Source organism: Lithobates pipiens, unplaced genomic scaffold, assembly GCF_037356315.1.
Source record: "Lithobates pipiens isolate NorthernLeopardFrog02 unplaced genomic scaffold, aLitPip1_a1.2 Scaffold_8, whole genome shotgun sequence".
Lineage (NCBI taxonomy): Eukaryota > Metazoa > Chordata > Amphibia > Anura > Ranidae > Lithobates > Lithobates pipiens.
In genome coordinates this window covers 596,272,534-596,294,837 of record NW_027507903.1, presented here as the reverse complement: position 1 = coordinate 596,294,837, position 22,304 = coordinate 596,272,534, and the positions used below count along the sequence as shown (strand labels likewise).

The window sequence follows — 22,304 nt, the reverse complement described above, 5'->3', positions numbered from 1 at the left end:
CTTCGGCATATATAAATAGTGCATGTATGTCCATCATTAGAAGTGGGTGGATGAAGGGAGGTATTCTAATGGTGGGCATACCCACCGATCAATCTCTTTTTTTCGTTCAGACAACATGACTCTCAGCAAATAGCTTGGGGTGTTTACTTTCCAAAATGGGGTAATTTGGGGGGGTTTTGTGCTATTTTGGCATTTTATGGCCTTCGAAACTGTAATAGGTAGTGAGGAGTGAAATCAAAAATTTGCGCCCTTAGAAATCCAGAAGGTGGCGATTGGTTTTTGGGGCCCCGTACGCAGCTAGGCTCCCAAAAAGTCCCACACATGTGGTATCCCCATACTCAGGAGAAGCAGCAAAATTTATTTTGGGGTACAATTCCACATATAACCATGGCCTGTGTGAGCAATATATAATTTAGTGACAACTTTTTGTAAAAAAAAAAAATATTTTTATTTTTTGTCATTATTCAATCCCTTGGAACCAAAAAAAAAATATTCAATGGTCTCAACATGCCCCTCAGCAAATAGCTTGGGGTGTCTACTTTCCAAAATGGGGTCATTTGGGGGGGTTTTGTGCCATCTTGGCATTTTATGGCCTTCAAAACTGTGATAGGTAGTGAGGAGTGAAATAAAAAATGAATGCCCTTAGAAATCCTGAAGGCGGTGCTTGGATTTCGGGGTCCTGTACGCGGCTAGGCTCCCAAAAAGTCCCACAGATGTGGTATCCCTGTACTCAGGAGAAGCAGCAGAATGTATTTTGGGGTGCAATAGTTTGTACTATTCCCGCAACTTGTGGCAAAATATAAAATATTCCATGGACTCAACATGCCTCTCAGTAAATAGCTTGGGGTGTCTACTTTCCAAAATGGGGTCATTTGTGGGGGTTTTGTGCTATTTTGGCATTTTATGGCCTTCAAAACTGTAATAGGTAGTGATAGGTAGTGAGGAGTAAAATAAAAAATGTATGCCCTTAGAAATCCTGAAGGCGGTGCTTGGATTTCGGGGTCCCGTACGCGGCTAGGCTCCAAAAAAGTCCCACACATGTGGTATCCCCGTACTCAGGAGAAGCAGCAAAATGTATTTTGGGGTGCAATTCCACATATAACCATGGCATGTGTGAGCAATATATAATTTAGTGACAACTTTTTGTAAAATTTTGTCATTATTCAATCCCTTAGGACAAAAAAAAAAAATATTCAATGGGCTCAACATACCCATCAGCAATTTCCTTGGGGTGTCTACTTTCCAAAATGGGGTCATTTGGGGGGGGGGGGGGGGGGGTTTGTACTGCCCTGCCATTTTAGCACCTCAAGAAATGAGATGGGCAGTCATAAATTAAAAGCTGTGTAAATTCCAGAAAATGTACTCTAGTTTGTAGACGCTATAACTTATAAATATACGCTTATTGACATTTTTTTTACTAAAGACATGTGGCTGAATACATTTTGCCCTCAATGTATGACTAAAATTTAGTTTATTCGATTTTTCTTATAACAAAAAGAAGAAAATATCTTTTTTTTTTTTTTTTTTTAATTTTCGCTCTTTTTCCATTTATATCGCAAAAAATAAAAATCGCAGAGGCAATCAAATACCATCAAAAGAAAGCTCTATTTGTGGGAAGAAAAGGACGCAAATTTCGTTTGGGTGCAATATTGCATGACCGCGCAATTACCAGTTAAAGCAGCGCAGTGCGAAATTGTAAAAAGACCTCTGGTCCTTAAGGTGTTTATTGGTCCAGGGCTGTAGTAGTTAAATATTGAAAAGTGTATGTGACTATAAAAAAGTGCAAAAATTACTCAAAATTAAAACACATAAACAGTCCAAAAAAGGGAGAGAGACACAAAGAGATGAATTTCAGTCCATTAAAGTGACTCCATAAAACACCCTTCAGATGTATAGCAGGTGCGCCCAGAGAGAGAGGTTCATCCACCACCAGATCCAGTAAGGCTTACCAGCTGACAAGATCTCTTTTTAGGGAGATCATACAAGCTTGAAAACAAAACGATCGCTCCTGGTCCCTTCAATAGTCTCTGCTGGCGTCTCCAACTCCTGTACCCCTTTCTCAGAGCGACTCACGTTCCACCATAATCCTTTATTAAGAAAAAAGAGAAAGGCTCCCATAGCGTAATTCCATATAAAATTTTAATCCGAACGTAATAAAATAAAGTAACAAACTCACAGATTTCCAGCTGAATACAAGCATGTGTATAATCTCGAGCCGGCCGGCTCTCTCCTATTTACACTGCCCGCCCTTCCTGGTCAACGTTGAATGGCGGTGAAGTCAGTACGCCACTCAGCCTACGTCGTTTCGTCAAAAATGACTTCTTCCTGGGGTACGGGCGGCGCGCTGAATGGGGAGCAGGTGTGGTAAATTTGGTGTTATCGCTCTCACTCTCTCATACTGGTCATTGGAAGTTCAACATGGTACCTCATGGCAAAGAACTCTCTGAGGGTCTGAAAAAAGAATTTTTGCTCTACATAAAGATGGCCTAGGCCAGTGATGGTGAACCTTGGCACTCCAGAAGTTTCAGAACTACATTTCCCATGATGCTCAGCTACACTACAGAGTGCCTGTGCATCATGGGAAATGTAGTTCTAAAACATGTGGGGTGCCAAGGTTCGCCATCACTGGCCTAGGCTATAGGAAGATTGCCAAGACCCTGAAACTGAGCTGCAGCACGTGGCCAAGACCATACAGCAGTTTAACAGGACAGGTTCCACTCAGAACAGGCCTCACTATGGTCGACCAAAAAAGTTGAGTGCATGTGCTCAGCGTCATATCCAGAGGTTATCTTTGAGAAATTGACTTATGAGTGCTTCCAGCATTGCTGCAGAGGTTGAGGAGGTGGGGGGGGGTCAGCCTGTCAGTGCTCATACCAAACGCCACACACTGCATCAAATTGGTCTGCATGGTTGTCGTCCCAGAAGGAATCCTCTTCTAAAGATGATGCACAAGAAAACCCGCAAACAGTTTGCTGAAGACAAGCCGACTAAGGAGATGGATTACTGGAACCATGTCCTGTGATCTGATGAAACCAAGATAAACTTATTTGGTTCAGATGGTATCAAACGTGTGTGGCGGCAACCAGGTGAGGAATACAAAGACAAGTGTGTCTTGCCTACAGTTAAGCATGGTGGTGGGAGTGTCATGGTCTGGGGCTGCATGAGTGCTGCCAGCACTGGTGAGCTACAGTTCATTGAGGGAGCCATGAATGCCAACATGTCCTGTAATATACTGAAGCAGAGCATGATCCCCTCCCTTCGGAGACTGGGCCACAGGGCAGTAGTCCAACAGGATAATGACCCCAAACACCCCTCCAAGAGGACCGCTGCCTTGCTAAAGAAGCTGGGGGGTAAAGGTGATGGACTGGCCAAGCATGTCTCCAGACCTAAACCTTATTGAGCATCTGTGGGGTAGCCTCAAACCGAAGCTGGAGGAGCGCAAGATTTCATCATGAAGAAGTGGAAGAGGACTCAAGTGGCTACCTGTGAAGCTCTGGTGAACTCCATGCCCAAGTGGATTAAGGCAGTGCTGGAAAATAATGGTGGCCACACAAAATATTGACACTTTGGGCCCAATTTGGACATTCTCACCTAGTGGTGTACTCACTTTTGTTGCAAGCGGTTTAGACATTAATGGCTGTGTGAGTTATTTTGAGGGGACAGTAAATTGACACTGTTATACAAGCTGTACATTCACTACTTTACATTGTAGCAAAGTGTAATTTCTTCAGTGTTGTTACATGAAAAGATAAAGTAAAATATTTACAAAAATGTGAGGGGTGTACTCACTTTTGTGAGATACTGTACTTGTACGTATTGATGCATATTTTTTAGCACCGCGCTTACACTTTTTATAGAAATTTTTGGCACATGCTATACACTGAGCAATATTCAACAGCGGTCCCATGTGCCATGCCCGCAGTCTCTAACCATCCCTTGTGCCATGCTCACAGTCTTTGACTGTCCCTTGTGCCATGCCCGCAGTCTCTGACCATCCCTTGTGCCATGCCTACAGTCTCTGACCGTCCCTTGTGCCATGCCCGCAGTCTCTGACCGTGCCCTAAGCCATGCCCGCAGTCTGTGACCATCCCTTGTGCCACGCCCACAGTCTCTGACCATCCCTAATGCCGTGCCCTCAGACTCTGACCATCCCTTGTGCCCTGCCCGCAGTCTTTGACTGTCCCTTTTGCCATGCCCGCAGCTTCTGACCGTCCCTTGTGTCATGCCCGCAGTCTCTGACCGTCCCTTGTGCCATGCCTGCAGTCTCTGACCATCCCTTATGCCATGCCCACAGTCTGACCATCCCGCGTGCCATGTCCGCAGTCTCTGACCATCTCCTTGTGCCATGCCCGCAGTCTCTGACCGTCCCTTAAGCCATACCCACAGTCTGTGACCATCCCTTGTCCCACTCCCGCAGTCTTTGACCATTTCTAATGCCATGCCCACAGACTCTGACCATCCCTTGTGCCCTGCCCGCAGTCTCTGATTGTCCCTTGTGCCATGCCTGCAGTTTCTGACCATCTCTTGTGCCATGTCTGCATTCTCTGACTGTCCCTTGTGCCATGCCCGCAGTCCCTGTGGGCTGTGATATAAGGGGGAGCTCTGTGGACTCATGTAAAGAAAGGGCTGTTGTTACCAGAGACCTACTTACATCAGAATTTCCCTTTACACCAGAGTCTGTGGCAGTCCCTTTTACATAAGAATTATCAGAGTTCTGCTTTACATTGGGGTCCACAGAGTTCCCCCTTACACTGTAAAGAAGAAACCCTATGCTGGGTTTTATTAAACTGACTTTCATGTAAATGGAGAAATATCTTTTTTGCTAGCACAATATGAGAAACTTACCCTAGATTGAAGCCCTACAGTACCGCGATGTCACCGCTGAAACGGCTGACATCTTTTCCTGGTCTTCATTCCAGGTTCCCAGCCTCTGGCTACATGAGCGGCCAGGGGCGCAATGACGTCACTCCTGCTCATCCGTGCGGGAGCCGCCATTTCTGCCACAGGCTTTGAAGGTCCAGCACTGTAAGCCGGACCTGCAGAGCACATGCACATGCGATGGTGTCATCGGTTGCATGCACTCTGAATATCTCCTAAACGGTGCAAGTTTAGGAGATATTCACAGTACCTACAGGTAAGCCTTACTATAGGCTTGCCTGTAGGTTCAAGTGGTAGTACAGGGTTTACTACCACTTTAAGAGGAAGGGGTGTGGTTTACAGATGACAGGTATTTAAATTAGGGGGTGCCCAAATTTAGGCCTAGGGCTGCACAAAACCTAAATAAACCACTGCTATAGGGTCCAGGCATTGCCTCGTGCTATCAGTAGTGACACTGACCCTAGCCAAATGCAAAACTAGTAAAAAAACTGTCAAAAAAGCTGAGCAGGGGAAAAAAATGCCACCTATAAAACCATTACTGTTTTGGAGGTCGTCTCATTTTTGCCCATCTAGTGCACCTGTTGTTAATTTCAATACCAGAGCAGCGGAAACTAACAACCCCCTCTCTTCTACTTAACTGGCCAGATCAATATCCCAGAAGTTTAATTGACTTGATGCTATACTGTAATCAAAAAGTGTTCCTTTAATTTTTTTTGAGCAGTGTATACAGTATATACTCTAAATCACACACATTTTCTTTACCTGTTTGTCTCATTATTTCTGTCTTTTTAATTTCACTTCAGGTTATGTCTGGCAGTTACAATATCGGGCTGCAGATGGATCATATACCGCTCTTCAGGGGTCACCCAAAGGAACCTGGTAATTACAAGCATACCTATTACATTAGAAATGCAGCATGCAAACAATAGCATTAAAGATGATTAAATTTCTGGCAATTTGTACCATGTTACAGTGGTCCAGCTTGGTCCAATATAAGTATGTCCTGTATGTGCTATACCCGTGGAATCCTCATGGAAGTTGGAAAACGCTGTAGTAGGCACCGATACTACAGTGCTCTCCACTAGGTTCTGGGGAGAAACTGCCCTATTACATGGTGAACACTAAAGGTTGCTTGATCCACATGGGCAGAGGCGGCTCTAGGCTTTGTGAGTCCTTAGACATGAGGCCCCACTCACACCCATAATGGGAAAAATAATTCCAGTAAGAAAAATGTCTGCAAAAAGATGCACAGATCTAGCACACAGGGGATCAGCACCACTTCCAGGGCACCCATCAGACATATGTAGCCAATGCCAGAGGACGGGGGGGGGGGGGAGAGAAGGGAAGGTGAGAAAGAGAGAGGGGTGATAGAGAGATCCCTAGCCCTGACCCTGTCTGCAGCCACTCCTGTGCCCCAAGGTTGGTGTGATGCTTGTTACAGTACCTTCCAAGCCAGCAGGATGTTCATGATGGCCAGCACAGCATGCAGGGTCCATTCTTGTTCTGGGTGGGGACAGTGTTCTCCTCCTTGCAGAGGATCTGTTTGCTGTGTGATTGAGTGGTCCCTGGTCACCAGCACCTTCTGCCCGTCTTTGGTTTCTGGGCCCCAGTCAGCCTGTCCTCTGGTCCTGGGAAGTCTTCAGAGCTCTTCTCCCTCCAGGGATATTGTTCCTTGCTGCCGATGCTTCTCACCTTCCCCACCAGGCTCCGACTGGGACAAAAAAATGGGTCCAGGTATTTTAGACTGAGCAGTCCATGGTCCCCTCCCCACTCTCCATCCTTACAGATCACCTGCAGCAGCTGGCGGGAGAAAGGAGACTGGAACCTTGCAGAACTGCGGGGGGTGAGGGAGACGAGAGAGAGCACAAGGATGTCGGATAGCATTGGAGTGAGGCAGAGAGCACTGAGGGGGTGTAGAGCAGGGGGGGCAGAGAGTATGGGGGAGCTGGAGAGCACTGGGGGAGCGAGAGAGCATTGGTGGAGCAGAGAGCACTGGTGTGGGGGCATAGAGCACTGGGGGAGCCAGAGAGCACTGGGGGGTCAAAGAGAATGGGGATGGAGAGCACAGGAGCTGGGGAGCACGGTGGATGGAGAGCACTAGGGAGAGGAGCCAGTAGACCGAGATAAACATCTCAGAACACTGGCAGACTCCTTCCATAAGAAAGGCTACAAAGACAAAACCATCAACAATAGCATAAACACAGCCTTAAAAACCCAAAGAGAAAATCTCCTCCAATACACAGAGAAAACAAACAACTGAGTACCTCTAGTCGCCACATACAACCCAGCACTAGAATTGATCAAAAAGATAATCAAAGATTTAAAACCCATTATAACAGAGGATGAAACTCTGAAAAAAATATTACAACAACCCCCATTATTGGTTTTCAGACAACCACCCAACATCAGACATAAACTAATCAGCAGGAAACTTCACTCTGATTTATGAAGTCACAAATAATGGAAGCAAACCCTGCAATAAAAAGCGCTGCAAACTATGCAAACAGATCAATCTATCCAAAAGTGTCACACACACAAATGGGACCTTCAATATCACGGGATCATACAGCCAGGGCCGGACTGGCCTACCGGGATACCGGGAGATTTCCCGGTAGGCCGCCTGCCCTGGGGCCGCTTTTAGTTGCGGCAGCATCCCCCGCTCTCTACTGCGCATCACAGCGCTGGCTGGTTCTGTGTTCAGCCGCCGCTCTGTAACATGGCCCTGTCCCCCCAGACCAGCTCGTGTGATAGTAGATAGAATCAACGTTCCACCTATCACATGAGCCGGTCTGAGGGGGCGGGGTCATGTTACAGAGCGGCCGCCGAACACAGAGCCACTGCCAGCCAACGCTGTGATCAAGAGGCTTAGATGCTGCCCGTACAGCCCGCCCTGTGTGCCTGGATAGGAGGTTCAGCAGGGGGCTGCATATAGAGGAAATGATCTTTCTATATTCCTCCATGCAGTCGCTGAATGCTTGCAGGAGGGAGAGGAGAATCAAGCATTCAGCGGCTGCATGGAGGAATATACAGTAGAAAGCTAATTTCCTCTATATGCAGCCCCCCTGCTGATCCTCCTATCCAACTTCTTTTACTGCCCCCCAGTTCACCTTGTGCTCCCTGCCCCCCCAGTACTCTCCTCCCCCACCACACTCTCCAGCCCCCCCCCCCCACAGTTCTCTCCACCCCTGTTCTTTCTGCCCCCCCCCAACCTGCTCTCCAGTTCTCCCCATCCTTCTCTAGCCACCATCCCAGTGCTCTTCACCCCCCCGTGCTCTTCACCCCCCCCGCTCTCCCCCAGTGCTATCCCCCCCAGTGCTCTTCACCCCCCAGTGCTCTTCACCCCCCCCAGTGCTCTTCACCCCCCCAGTGCTCTTCACCCCCCCAGGGCTCTTCACCCCCCCCAGTGCTCTCCACTCTCCCCAGTGCTCTCCCCCCAGTGCTCTTCACTGCCCCCAGTGCTCTCCCCCCTGTTCACCCCCCAGTTCTCTTCACTTCCCCCAGTGCTCTCCCCCCTGTTCCCCCCCCCCCCCCTCCCCAGTGCTCTCCACTCCTCCCAGTGCTCTCCCCCTGTTCTTCCCCCCAGTGCGCTCCACTCCCCCCAGTGCGCTCCTCCCCCCGTGCTCTTCACTCCCCCCAGTGCGCTCCTCCCTCCGTGCTCTTCACTCCCCCCAGTGCTCTCCCCCCTGTTCTTCCCCCCCAGTGCGCTCCACTCCCCCAGCGCGCTCCTCCCCCCATGCTCTTCACTCCCCCCAGTGCTCTCCACTCCCCCCAGTGCCCCCCCTGTTCTCCCCCCAGTGCTCTCCACTCCCCCAGTGCTCCCCCTTGTTCTTTCCCCCCCAGTGCTCTCCACTCCCCCAGTGCTCTCCCCCTGTTCTTTTCCCCCCAGTGCTCTCACCTCCTGTTCTTTCTCACCCCCCCCCCAGTGCTCTCCAGCTCTCCCCATCACTCTCCAGCCCCCACCCCATTGCTCTCCAGCCCTCCATTCTCCCCACGTCTGTTCTTTCTGCCCCCCTGGTGCTCTCAAGCTCCACCCATTGCTCTCCAGCCCCCCCCAGTGCTCTCTACCCCCATGCTCTCCACTCCTGTTCTTTTTGGCTCCCCCCAGCACTCTCCACTCCCCACCCCTGTACTCTCCACTCCCCCCTGCACTTTGCCCCCACCCATGTGCTCTCCAACCCTGCCAATGCTCTCCACCTCCCATAATGCTCTCCAGTCCCCCATGCTTTTCCCCCTGTTTTTTCTGGCCCCCACTGGTGCTCTCAAGCTCCCCCCCATTGCTCTCCACTCTCCCCTACTCTTTGTACCCCCCAGTACTCTCCAGCCCCCGTGCCCTCCACCCCTGTTTTTCTGCCCCCCAGTGCTCTTCGCCACCCCACACTCTTAGCCCCCTCAGTGCTCTCAGCCTACCATGTTCTCCACCCCTGTTCTTTTTGGCCCCCCCCAGTACTCTCAAGTCCCCCCCCCCAGCGTTCTCACCCCTGTGATCTCCACTACCCCCTGCTCTTTGCCCCTATCCATGTGTTCTCCAACCCTGTCAGGACTCTCTACTCCCCCTTCTCTCCAGCTCCCACCCAGTGCTCTCCACTTCCCCAGGACCAGAGGACAGGCTGACTGGGGCCAGAAAATGAGGACGGCTGAAGGCGCAGGTGGCCAGGGACCACTTAATCTCACAGCAAACAGATCCTCTGGAAGGAGCACCATCCCCATCCAAAACGAGAACAGACCCTGCCTGCTGCTGCCCGTCATGGATATCCTGCTGGCATGCCAGGTACCGTACCGAGCATCAACAACACACCTTCCCACAGACAGGGACTGCAGACTGGGACATAGGGCACAAGAGGGGCTGCATTCATGGACACAGTGAGGCTGCATTCACGGCACAGTAAAGCTGCATTTGATGGGCACAGTGAGGCTGCAATAATGGGCACAGTAAGGCTGCAATGGTGGGAATGGTGAGGCCGCATTTGTGGGCACAGTCAGACTGCATTCATGGGCAGAGTAAAGCTGCATTTGGTGGGCACCCACCCCTCTTACCTTAGTGTATTCTTTCTGTGGAAGGTGGTTCCACCCCCCCCACGTTCTGAGTTCCTGGGGTCCCCCTTGATGATTGCCCACTTACCACTTTTAACTGGAATTTGTATATATATATATATATATATATATATATATATATATATATATATATATATCCCTATGTGATTTCATATCTTTCATATCTATACACTCTTCATCAAATGTGTTTTAAAATGTATGGTTTTCCTTTTCATGAACAAGAAAATAATGACGTTATGCTGTTGGGCTGGTATGAAATTTTTTCCAGGGCTGGTTTTTATTCCCAGTCCGGCCCGGCATACAGCTGTACCTCCAGTAATGTTCTGTACCTCATCCAATGCAACAGGTGTAGCAAAGGATCTTATGTTTGCGAAACAGGACGGAAGTTACAAGTGAAGATGAATTTGCACAGACATACCATCAAGGAACATAAAGAAGACAGTTTCTACACACCTGTGGGACATAATTTCTCACAACTGGACCACACTATAGAAGACCTCAATGTTTTAGTTCTTAAAGGGAATTTCAGAACTATCCAGGAAAGGAAAACGTTTGAGCTAAGAATGATACTTTTTTTGACACAAAAAACAATGGCCTAAATTGAGATATTGGTTTCCTCACCCACTATACTACATTTTTATGACCCCCTCTGTGACTATCACCCCCCCCCCCCCCCCTCCAGTCTATAGCTCTCCCTCTGTCTTATCTCACTTGCTGATAGTTTTATTAACATTGCCATACTATTGATTTGTATGTGTTTGTTTTTCTCTTTCTTTTCCGTGATACTTTTTTTATTTGCACTAACATACAATTTTTCAGGACAAGCTTTTGGGTTGTATCCCCTTCTTCAAGGTCCAAGCATTACTGATTTACACATTTTTAAGCAGTATGTAAAAACAAAAAAAAACAAACACATCTCTGAGGGAAAGGAGAGAGAAAAAAAAACACACATACAAATCAATGGCACTAAAGATAACAGCAGAGTTAGTGAGATAAGACAGAGGGAGAGCTATGGAATGGAAGGGGGGGGGTGGGGGGTTGTTAGTCGCAGAGGGGGGTCGTAAAACTTTAGTATAAATAATCTAAATTCAGGCCATTATTTTTTGTTTCAAAATTAATTATCATTCTTAGTTCAAAGGTTTTCCTTTCCTGGATAGGAGGGTCCCTTCCTTTTTTTTATGTTTGTTTTAACATTTTAGCTTCTGCTAAAACTTTTGTGAATCAGTACTGCTTTGTCCTTGAAGAAGGGGACACAGCCCGAAAGCTCGTCCATGAAAAATTATATGTTAGTGCAAATAAAAAAAGTATCACGCAGTGCGCATGCACGAGGGATCCAAGATGGCCGCTAGCGCCTGATCCTCCGCACCCCACCGGACCAACGGAGCTCACAGAGCGGCCAAACACGACCCAGGGAGGTAACCCTCCACAGTTTCTGCCACCTGAACATCCAGGGATCCCCCGGATGACCGCCACCGCAACCAGACGTGATCTGGGGCCACAATTTGAAGCGGCCTCCCGAGCAGGGTGTACCAAGATGGCCACCGCGGCCGAAGCACACAGGCAGCCTCATGCTCACGGCGTGGATAAAAACTTAGAACACAGGCAAGTTCTTTCCTCGGCCATCCTGAATTACACCCCTGTCCTTCATGGGAACTTCCCCCAGCTGGGAACCCCCTCGCCGGCCTCCACAGAGTCTCTCATAGGACTGACCATGGCAGACCAGGCCCTTTCTCCCACAGATGCATTCAGGCCCTCTCTCCCGGCCCCCCCCACAGCAGAACAGCTTCCCCAGGAGCAAAACCTATCCACAACAGATCTTTTTGTTAAGCTATCAATGCTGTTGGAAAGGGGCCTGGCCACTACAGCAGCAAAAATCACAGGTGACATTAAATCGGACCTACAAAACATTGGCCATAGAATAGAGACAATAGAATCTAAACTGGACATTACAGCCTGCAGTTGCTAATCAGAACTCTGACATGATCCACTCCATACAGGATCAGCTGGACACAGTTTTATCGCGTATCGACGACCTTGAGAACAGGTCGAGGCGATACAACTTCAGGATCAGGGGGTTACCGGAAACAATCACGGACGTGACTGCTGCGACCCAAGACCTGATCAAATCGCTATTGCCCAACATCAACCCTTAGCGCCTGGAATTGGACAGAGCGCATAGAGCCCTGGCCCCCCCAGGAAATACGGCCTTCCCAGAGACATAATTGTTAAACCGCATCATTACGCAGTTAAAGAAGAAGTGATGAAGCAGGCTCGGTCCGCTACCCAGGTGACGTGCCAAGGTCATGCAATTCAAATCTTTGCAGATCTTGCCCCTTCAACCATTCAACGTAGACGTGTCTTGAAACCACTACTGTCCGCCCTTGTCCAGAAGGACATCAAGTATAAATGGGCATTCCCTTTTGCGGTCAAGTTCTCATACAAGAGCCAAAACTACTCCTTTGCCAACTTCCCTACTGGAGAACAAATCCTTCTTCGCTTGAAAATTATATCCCAAGACGCAGGGATGGACACGACTGCTGCACCCTCAAGCTCTACGACAAGACCGCCCCCAGTCAGCCCTTCAATTCCACTCTGGTCCAAACCCAAATCAAGACGCTCTGGAGACACCGGCCACACCTGAAGATCTTACGGAATGGTCCCCGGTTGCAACATACCCGTTCGGGAATGGTCGCTTAACCCAACCCACTCTCTGTTGACTTTCTCTGGATAGCCCAATTTCAGAGATATCCCCCGAATTGAGGGGTCCTGAACCCCCCTCCCCCCCCTTCTTTTGAGGTTTATTTTTTTATTTAAAATTATTTTTTTTTTCATTTTTTTTTTATTGTTTTTTCATCCTTATGTTTTGTTCCGCAGGAGTTCTAGCGGATTAAGGAGTTCATGGAAGCCTACTCCTGAGACTCAGTCTGTTAACTAAAGAGGTCCGAACATTTACAGGACTAGTTCCCGTTACGTTGCTAGCAGACCGAGAACTTTACAAAAAGTTTTTTTTTTCTTTGCTTTTTTTTTCTTCTTTTTTTTACTACTAATTTTAGTTTTGGGGTTGTATGCATAAATAGTTCAAAAGTGATGTTTCAATAGCACTATTTACCACCCTGGTAGAATTTACACTCATAAATTGCCGATTTATTAGCATTTTAATCTACTTTTCAGGAACCCCTTGGTCCGGGGCGGTACACATGTGCCTTTGCCTACCCCCTGTAATGCCTCGGGGTTTCAGGGGCTAGGATTTCCGAGAGTTCACTCTCGGAGATTGTTCGATCCTTTTTGGAGATTTCAGACTCCGGAGTTTCTTTCTCCCCGCCGGAGTCTGACACTTTTCTTGGGAGAACTTTTTCTATCTCTTCCCCTCCCCCCCCCCCCCCCCCCCCAGTTGAATTGCTATGTGCTGTCTAGACTGTCTATACTAATAATTGTATCCTTAACAGATGCTCATCACCAAGTGACACTGTACAGCCCGAACCCCACTGAGTCAGGGGTGTTCCCCCTCGGAACCGAAAGAAATCTCCCTCTGCTCCCATGGCTAATACCACACCTAAGCTACTGAAGCTGGCCTCTCATAATGTACAAGGGCTAAATTCCCCCCTTAAACGTAAGAAACTGTTCAGCCTTTATAAATCCCTCCTATTAGATATTGTAATGCTACAGGAGACCCACTTCCCGATCCGGTACAGCCCGTCCTTCCTACACACTCATTATCCAAATTTTTTTCTTGCGAACGCTGAAAACAATATGAGGGGGGTCGCGGTCCTTCTCTCTAAGAACTGCGGCTTCTCTATGACCTCAGTCTTCAGGGACAAGGAAGGCAGATTTATATTGGTAAAAGGTTTGTTAGAAGGCCAAATGCACTCACTAGTATCATACTATGCCCCAAACAAAGGACAAGTTCTTTGCAAGCCTTTTCCACACCCTCAACCTCATGCTAGAAGGAAAAGTAATATTGGGCGGGGATTCGAACATCGCATTTGAACAGGAATTAGACGGAACTAAACCCCTGGGACAGCAGCTCACTTGCCCACGCAAAGTCAGCCATAGAATAGCAAAACTGTTGCATTCCCAGGGCTTGACGGATGCATGGAGGGAGCTGAATCCGACCACTAGGGACTACACACATTATTCAGCCCCCCACAATACTTTTGCAAGAATAGACCACCTTTTTATACAAAATCATCTTCTTCCCTTTGCTGAGCGTTCACAGATCAGAGACACTGTTCTCTCAGACCATGCAATAGTGATTATGTACATACACCTCACGAACCCTGCCCCGAGCTTTAAACCCTGGAGACTCAATTAGGCAGCACTGTGGTGTAGTGGTTAGCACTCTCACCTAGCAGTAAGAAGGGTCGCTGGTTCAAATCCCAACCACGACACTACCTGCCTAGAGTTTGCATGTTCTCCCTGTGCCTGTGTGGGTTTCCTCCAGGTACTCCGGTTTCCTCCCACAATCCAAAGACATGCAGTTGGGTTAATTGGCTTCTGTCCAAAAAATTGGCCCTAGTATATGAATGGGGACATAGGATTGTGGGCTCCTTGAGGGTAGGGACTGGTGTGAGTGTGCAGTGTACAGGGATGGGGACAGTTGTAGACACTCACTCAGGTTGAACTGGATGGACTGGTGTCTTTATTCAACCTTACTAACTATGAAACTATGAATTAATCCCTCCTCACAGACCCTAGCAGGGTCCCCATTATAGAAAAGGCTCTAGAGGAATACTTTAAACTGAACACGACCAAAGACACATCTATGGAGACAGTTTGGGCGGTGCACAAGGCATTTATTAGGGGAGAATTCATAAGATTGGCCACGCATTTGAAAAAAGAACGATCCACCGACATCGATAGACTAGAAAAGGAATATGCAGCTCTGAGAGCAAAACATAAGAGAAACCCCCTGAGAGAAAACATTCCCCAAATAGATAAAATTAAATTGGAACTTAACGTAGCCCTCACGACCCAGTCGGAAAAAAACATCAGATGGAGTAAAAATAAATACTACACACAGAAAGATAAAATTGGCACTATGCTCGCCTCCAAACTAACCCCCAGACCAAGATCTCACTATATGCCACCTATAAGAATCCCAGGGTCGGGCCTATCGTCCAATCCAGTGAAAATTCTGGAGGCCTTCCAATCCTTTTACTCAAACCTTTACTCCGCGCCCATGTCTAACCATAATGAGGCCATCAACTCCTTTCTAGACAAACTACTCATCCTGCGTATTTCCAAAGAACACAGGGACATTCTTGAAGCTCCCTTCTTGGAAGCGGAAGTCCTTGACACTATAAAGGGATTAAAATGCAATTCAGCCCCCGAACCAGATGATTTATCCAACCCCTACTATAAAACCTTCGCAAACACTTTAGCCCCACACCTGGCCAAATTTTGTAACTCCAAGACAAAGGGGGATCCGCTTGACCCGCTCCTGAACTCGGCTTTTATCTCCGTGATTCCCAAACCAGACAAGAACCCGGAAGTAGTGGACAATTATCGTCCGTTTTCTCTTATTAATTGTGACCTTAAGATCTTAACTAAAATGCTAGCTAACATAATGGCTTCCTTCATATCCTTATATGTCAATAAAAATCAAGTGGGATTCATACCAGGTAGGCAAGGGCCAGACCAAATCAGAAGAGCCATTGATATTATTTCTATCCTACAATCTAATTGGGACGGCGGTCCTAAACAAGAGGGCATGCTCCTATCGTTGGACTTAAAAAAAGCCTTTGACTTGGTTTCTTGGGGCTACCTCCTTTCACTTTTAGAAAGGTGGGGATTCAGAGACAGATTCCTGGGGCTGATCAAATCCCTCTATTCTACCCCCCAAGCTAGGATTAGGCTACAGGGCCATTACTCAGAACCTATCCAGATTGCGAGGGGGACCAGACAGGGTTGCCCACTCTCCCCGCTGGTATTTGCCCTGGCAATCAAAACTCTAGCTATCTCATTGAGGGAAAACCAAAATATTAAGGGTGTGAACTGCGGCTCTCAAACACATAAATGTGGGTTATACGCGGATGACATCCTATTATTCCTCACCTCCCCCATCACCTCCCTTCCGAATCTTCTTCACACCCTTGGGGAATTTGCTAAGATCTCTGGGTTGCTAGTAGACATGTGCATTCGTTTTCGTCCGAATGCATTTTCGTCCGAATTTCAGCTATTTTCGTTTTCGTTTTGACAAACGATAACGAAAGCACAGAATCCGAAAAACGAAAGATCCGACATAAATAAATGCTTTATTTTCATTTTCATTGTTACAACAGTTCGATATAGAATAGGAGATTCGATGTGACTCTGACAATAACAATCTGTGTCTAGAGAACCTGTGGTCGAATGTGCCTAACCTTACCTCTATTAGTCCAAGATTATCTAGAGAAAATATTCGACAGAGAAAAAAGATTTGACAGAGAGAAAAGATTCTGCAAGTTACTGTCCTAAAAAGTGTTTGGGGACCCGGGTCCTGCCCCAGGGGACATGTATCAATGCAAAAAAAAGTTTTAAAAACGGACGTTTTTTCGGGAGCAGTGATTTTAATAATGATTAAAGTGAAACAATAAAAGTGTAATATTCCTTTAAATTTCGTAGGGGGGGTGTCTATAGTATGCCTGTGAAGGGGCGCATGTTTCTGGTGCTTAGAACTGTCCCTGCACAAAGTGTCATTTATGCAGGAAAAAAAGTCCTTTAAAATCACTCGCAGCTATTATGAATTGTCGGCTCCGTAATACAGAGAACACTCATTGAAAGTCATTGAAAAAAATAAATAAATACATTTAAAAAAAAGCGTGGGGGTCCCCCAAATTCAATTACCAGGCCCTTCAGGTCTGGTATGGATATTAAGGGAAACCCTGCCTCAAATTTAAGAAAAAATTTGACGTGGGGTTCCCCCTAAATATCCATAACCAGACCCTTCAGGTCTGGTATGGATATTAAGGGGAACCCCGCGTCAAATTAAAAAAAAAATTGACGTGGGGTCCCCCTAAAAATCCATACCAGACCCTTTATCCGAGCACGCAACCTGGCAGGCCGCAGGAAAAGAGGGGGGAACGAGAGAGCGCCCCCCCTCCCTTCTGAACCGTACCAGGCCACATGCCCTCAACATTGGGAGGATGCTTTGGGGGTCTGTGACCCCTCAAAGCACCTTGTCCCCATGTTGATGAGGACAAGGGCCTCATCCCCACAACCCTGGCCATTGGTTGTGAGGGTCTGTGGGCGGGGGGCTTATCAGAATCTGGAAGCCCCCTTTAACAAGGGGACCCTCAGATCCCGGCCCCCCCTTTTTTGAAATGGTAAGGGGGTACAAAAGTACCCCTACCATTTCACAAAGAAAGTGTAAAAAATAGTTAAATAAGACAAACACACTTTTGAAAAATTCCTTTATTAAAAATAAAATAAAAAAAAGATCCAGCGGTGGTAATCCACTCTTGCTATCCAGCGACGGACGATCATCTCTCCAGCGATGGCTCATCTGAATCAGCGCAGCGAATCCATCCTTCTTCTGTCTCCACGGAGGAGACACTGCAAGGATTCCGGCGGCCTGACGTTTCTTATATACGGAGGGCGGGGCCACCCATCACCTGACCCCGCCCCCCTCTGACGCAGGGGGAAACCCGGGGTTCCCCGTGACGTATGGGTGACACCGCACCCCTCTGATGTAACACAGGCAGGTTTCCGTTACATCAGAGGGGGCGGGGTCACCCATACGTCACGGGGAACCCCGGGTTTCCCCTTGCGTCAGAGGGGGCGGGGTCAGGTGACGGGAGGCCCCGCCCTCCGTATATAAGAAACGTCAGGCCCGCCGGAATCCTTGCAGTGTCTCCTCTCCGTGGAGACAGAAGAAGGATGTATTCGCTGATTCAGATGAGCCATCGCTGGAGAGATGACCATCCGTCGCTGGATAGCAAGAGTGGAATACCACCGCTGGAATCTTTTTTTTTATTTTTTTATTTTTTTAATAAAGGAATTTTTCAAAAGTGTGTTTGTCTTATTTAACTATTTTTTACACTTTCTTTGTGAAATGGTAGGGGTACTTTTGTACCCCCTTACCACTTCAAGCAGGGGGGGTGGGATCTGGGGTCCCCTTGTTAAAGGGGGCTTCCAGATTCTGATAAGCCCCCCGCCCGTAGACCCCCACAACCACCGGCCAGGGTTGTGGGGATGAGGCCCTTGTCCTCATCAACATGGGGACAAGGTGCTTTGAGGGGTCACAGACCCCCAAAGCATCCTCCCAATGTTGAGGGCATGTGGCCTAGTACGGTTCAGGAGGGAGGGGGGGGCGCTCTCTCGTCCCCCCCTCTTTTCCTGCGACCTGCCAGGTTGCGTGCTCGGATAAAGGGTCTGGTATGGATTTTTAGGGGGACCCCCACGTCAATTTATTTTTAAATTTGACGCGGGGTTCCCCTTAATATCCATACCAGACCTGAAGGGTCTGGTTATGGATATTTAGGGGGAACCCCACGTCAAATTTTTTCTTAAATTTGAGGCAGGGTTCCCCTTAATATCCATACCACACCTGAAAGGCCTGGTAATTGAATTTGGGGGACCCCCACGCTTTTTTATTTTTTTTTTATTTTTTTTTATCAATGACTTTCAATGAGTGTTCTCTGTATTAAGGTGCCGACAATTCATAATAGCTGCAAGTGATTTTAAAGGACTTTTTTTCCTGCATAAATGACACTTTGTGCAGGGACAGTTCTAAGCACCAGAAACATGCGCCCCTTCACAGGCATACTATAGACACCCCCCTACGAAATTTAAAGGAATATTACACTTTTATTGTTTCACTTTAATCATTATTAAAATCACTGCTCCCGAAAAAAACGTCCGTTTTTAAAACTTTTTTTTGCATTGATACATGTCCCCTGGGGCAGGACCCAGGTCCCCAAACACTTTTTAGGACAGTAACTTGCAAATTAGTCTTTAAAATTAGCATTTTAGATTTTGAACGTTGGAGTCCCATAGACTTTAATAGGGTTCTAAAGTATGCTATATACTAGCTCCGTCGAATCTTCTTTATACATTCGACAGACACCATAAGCCTTCAAAGACAGATTCAACTGTAATTCATGTGGATTTTCGAACGAATGCAATTTTTGAACGAAAAACGAAATAAATAAAAACGAATTTCGGGAGTAACTAAATAAATTAAGTTTTCGGACGAAAACGAAATTCCGAAACGAAATATTTTACTCTGCACATGTCTAGTTGGTAGTAAACTATAACAAATCCCTTGCCATGAACATTTCTCTCCCCCCACAAACAGTTGCCCAGCTGCGCCAATCCTTTCCCTTCGAATGGAACGACACAGCCATCAAATATCTGGGGGTTTACTTAACGCCTAAAATGGAATCCCTTTACAAAGCCAATTATCCCGCTATGTTCAAAAAGCTCTCCACAGATCTCATCGCATGGGCCGGTCACAATCTCTCCTTGTTAGGAAAGATTAACTCTATCAAAATGACCCTCCTGCCCAGACTCCTATACTTATTTCGTTCCCTGCCCATCCCAGTCATCAGAAGTCATATAAAGTCATTTCAGAGTAAGATACTTCAGTTTGTCTGGGGCAAGAAGGGATACAGGATACCCCAAAGCATTTTATATCATCATAGGAAGAAAGGAGGACTCGGTCTGCCCAACCTCCAGCACTATTTTGTTGCAGCCAGGTTATCTCAGATCTCGATAATATACTCAAGGTTTGAAAAACCTGACTGGGTAGGGATAGAGAGACAAGCAACTCCACGCCATACTTTGGACTTTCTAATGTGGTCGCCCCCAAAAGAGAGGCCCCCAATATTAGCGCCCACCCTATCACACTCTCTAGTCCTCTGGGACAGGACAAGCAAATTGAGAGCCATCACATCTCCCTGTACTCCACTAGCACATCTGTTCAATAACCCGGCATTCCCTCTGGGCCAAAATATATCAGCATTTAAATGGTGGTTGGACAAAGGGCTGTACCGGATTGGGCACTTCTTCTCTAGGTCAGGTCCCTTCCCCCTCAAACACTTCATAAAGAAACTGGAATTACCATTGACTGAGCCATTCAGATTCCATCAAATTTCACACTTCCTACAATCCATTTGGACTGAAAAAACACTCCCTCCTAGCTTCACAGATTATGAAATATGGTGTGGACAGGGCCCGGAGCAGAGGGGAGGTATCTCTAGCATTTACTCTTCACTGACGCAGCCAAAGTCTAAATCTTCTATTATGGAAAAATGGGAAGGAGAATTGCAGTTCAATTGGGACCTGGGGTCCTGGCACACAGCAATCTTTACATCCCACAAAGGGATCCTAAACACATCTCTCACATAGGCCAGCTTAAAAGCCATCCTGCGATGGTACTACACTCCATTCAGATTGGCCAACATATAGCCCTCGGCAGACCCGCTGTGCTATAGAGGGTGTCACCTTACAGGCACTCTGATCCATATCTGGTGGGAATGCCCCAGGCTACGCCCCTTTTGGAGGAAAATCTTCAAAATTATCGATGGGTTTGCCGGGTGCCGAGTCCCCAGGTCCCCTACCATTGCTCTGCTTAATGAACAGATTCCCAAGACCCCCAGGAATACCAGGAGATTGATCCATTCTATCCTAATAGGGGCCAAACTCACCATTGCAAAAGCTTGGAAACAACCCTCCGTCTCCGTTAAGTCCGCTCAGAGAAAGATCTCATGGATAATGTCCCAAGAAAAACTGTCTAGTATACTCTCCGACACCCGCTCCAAATTTTATATTATTTGGGAACCTTGGGCCCTTTTTCACATGGGCATCTCCTTGATCCACACCCCATTGGGATAATGAGCACATGCAGTTTGGTTAAGAACGATGGTTATCGGGCAGATAGCACAGTTCCATTTCCTTTTGGTTTGATTCTGCTGGGTCCCTCACCCTTCCCTCTCCCACTCTCTCTACCCCTTTTTCTTTCCTTTCTCTTCTTTCCTTTCATTCATGGCCCAGGTGGCTGACAGTTGACCTCAAGTTAAACATATGTGGAAGCGGATATGACAGGAGGGAGCCTAAGGGTGATAATAGGGGCGGGAGGTGTGGTTTCTCGGGAGCAGGGGGGTATCCTGGTCGAGTCCCTCACTCAGCACAACTTGATCCCGTAAGGGGTGCTGGGTGATTTAGGGGCCGCCACGGTTCCTCCTTTGCCCCACAGGCAGTGATTTACAGCAGGCACCACGGAATCTTGTTCCTACCTTAGATAGTGCTCTTATAGAATCTCGAGAAACCTTTTTGGGTTTTAATTAGTTTTTTGTCTTTTTATTTATTTGTTACCTCGGAGTTGCCTTGACCTGGTCTCTCGGCAGAAGCTCCCTTGACTGAGCACTGGCTAAGGCAGTTTTAGTGTTACTCCTGTAGCCTTATGTGGGTGGATTCAGCACAATTGTTAAGAAGGTTACATAGTTACATAGTTACATAGTTAGTCAGGTTGAAAAAAGACACAAGTCCATCCAGTTCAACCTTAAAAACAAATAAATAAAATAAAAAATAATCGTACAATCCAGATACCCAATTTTATGCCCACAATTGATCCAGAGGAAGGCGAAAAAAAAAAACCCAGCAGAGCATGCTCCAATTTGCTACAGCAGGGGAAAAAAATTCCTTCCTGATCCCCCAAGAGGCGATCGGATTTTCCCTGGATCAACTTTACCTATGTTAGTACCTAGTTATATTATGTACCATCAGGAAAGTATCCAGGCCTTTCTTAAAGCAATCTACTGAACTGGCCAGAACCACCTCTGGCGGGAGTCTATTCCACATTTTCACAGCTCTAACTGTGAAGAAACCTTTCCGTACTTGAAGATGAAATCTCTTTTCCTCTAGACGTAAAGAGTGCCCCCGTGTCCTCTGGGTTGACCGTACAGAGAACAACTCAACACCAAGTTCACTATATGGACCCCTAATGTATTTGAACATGTTGATCATATCCCCCCTTAATCTCCTCTTCTCAAGAGTGAATAAATTTAGTTCCTCTAATCTCTCCTCATAGCTGAGTTCTTCCATGCCTTTTATCAGTTTGGTTGCCCTTCTCTGCACTTTTTCCAGTTCCTCGATATCCTTTTTGAGAACTGGTGCCCAAAACTGAACGGCATATTCCAGGTGAGGTCTTACTAATGATTTGAACAGGGGCAAAATTATATCTCTCTCTCTGGAGTCCATACCTCTCTTAATACAAGAAAGGACTTTGCTCGCTTTGGAAACAGCAGCTTGGCATTGCAAGTTGTTATTGAGCTTATGGTCTACCAAAACCCCCAGATCCTTCTCCACTATGGATTCCCCCAGTTGTACTCCCCCTAGCATGTATGATGCATGCATATTCTTAGGCCCCAAGTGCATAACTTTACATTTATCAA

At 47.1% G+C, this 22,304-nt stretch overlaps 1 protein-coding gene across 1 annotated transcript in view; it reads left to right on the top strand.

Annotated features, from left to right (window-relative positions):
* The window catches only part of LOC143962295 (complement C3-like), a 324,990-nt gene that overhangs the window by 185,165 nt on the left and 117,521 nt on the right, over nucleotides 1-22,304 (top strand). Inside the window, exon 21 of the mRNA XM_077471597.1 lies at nucleotides 5,682-5,757. Coding sequence (XP_077327723.1) covers nucleotides 5,682-5,757 — 76 coding nt within the window. The remainder of the gene's footprint in view (nucleotides 1-5,681; nucleotides 5,758-22,304) is intronic.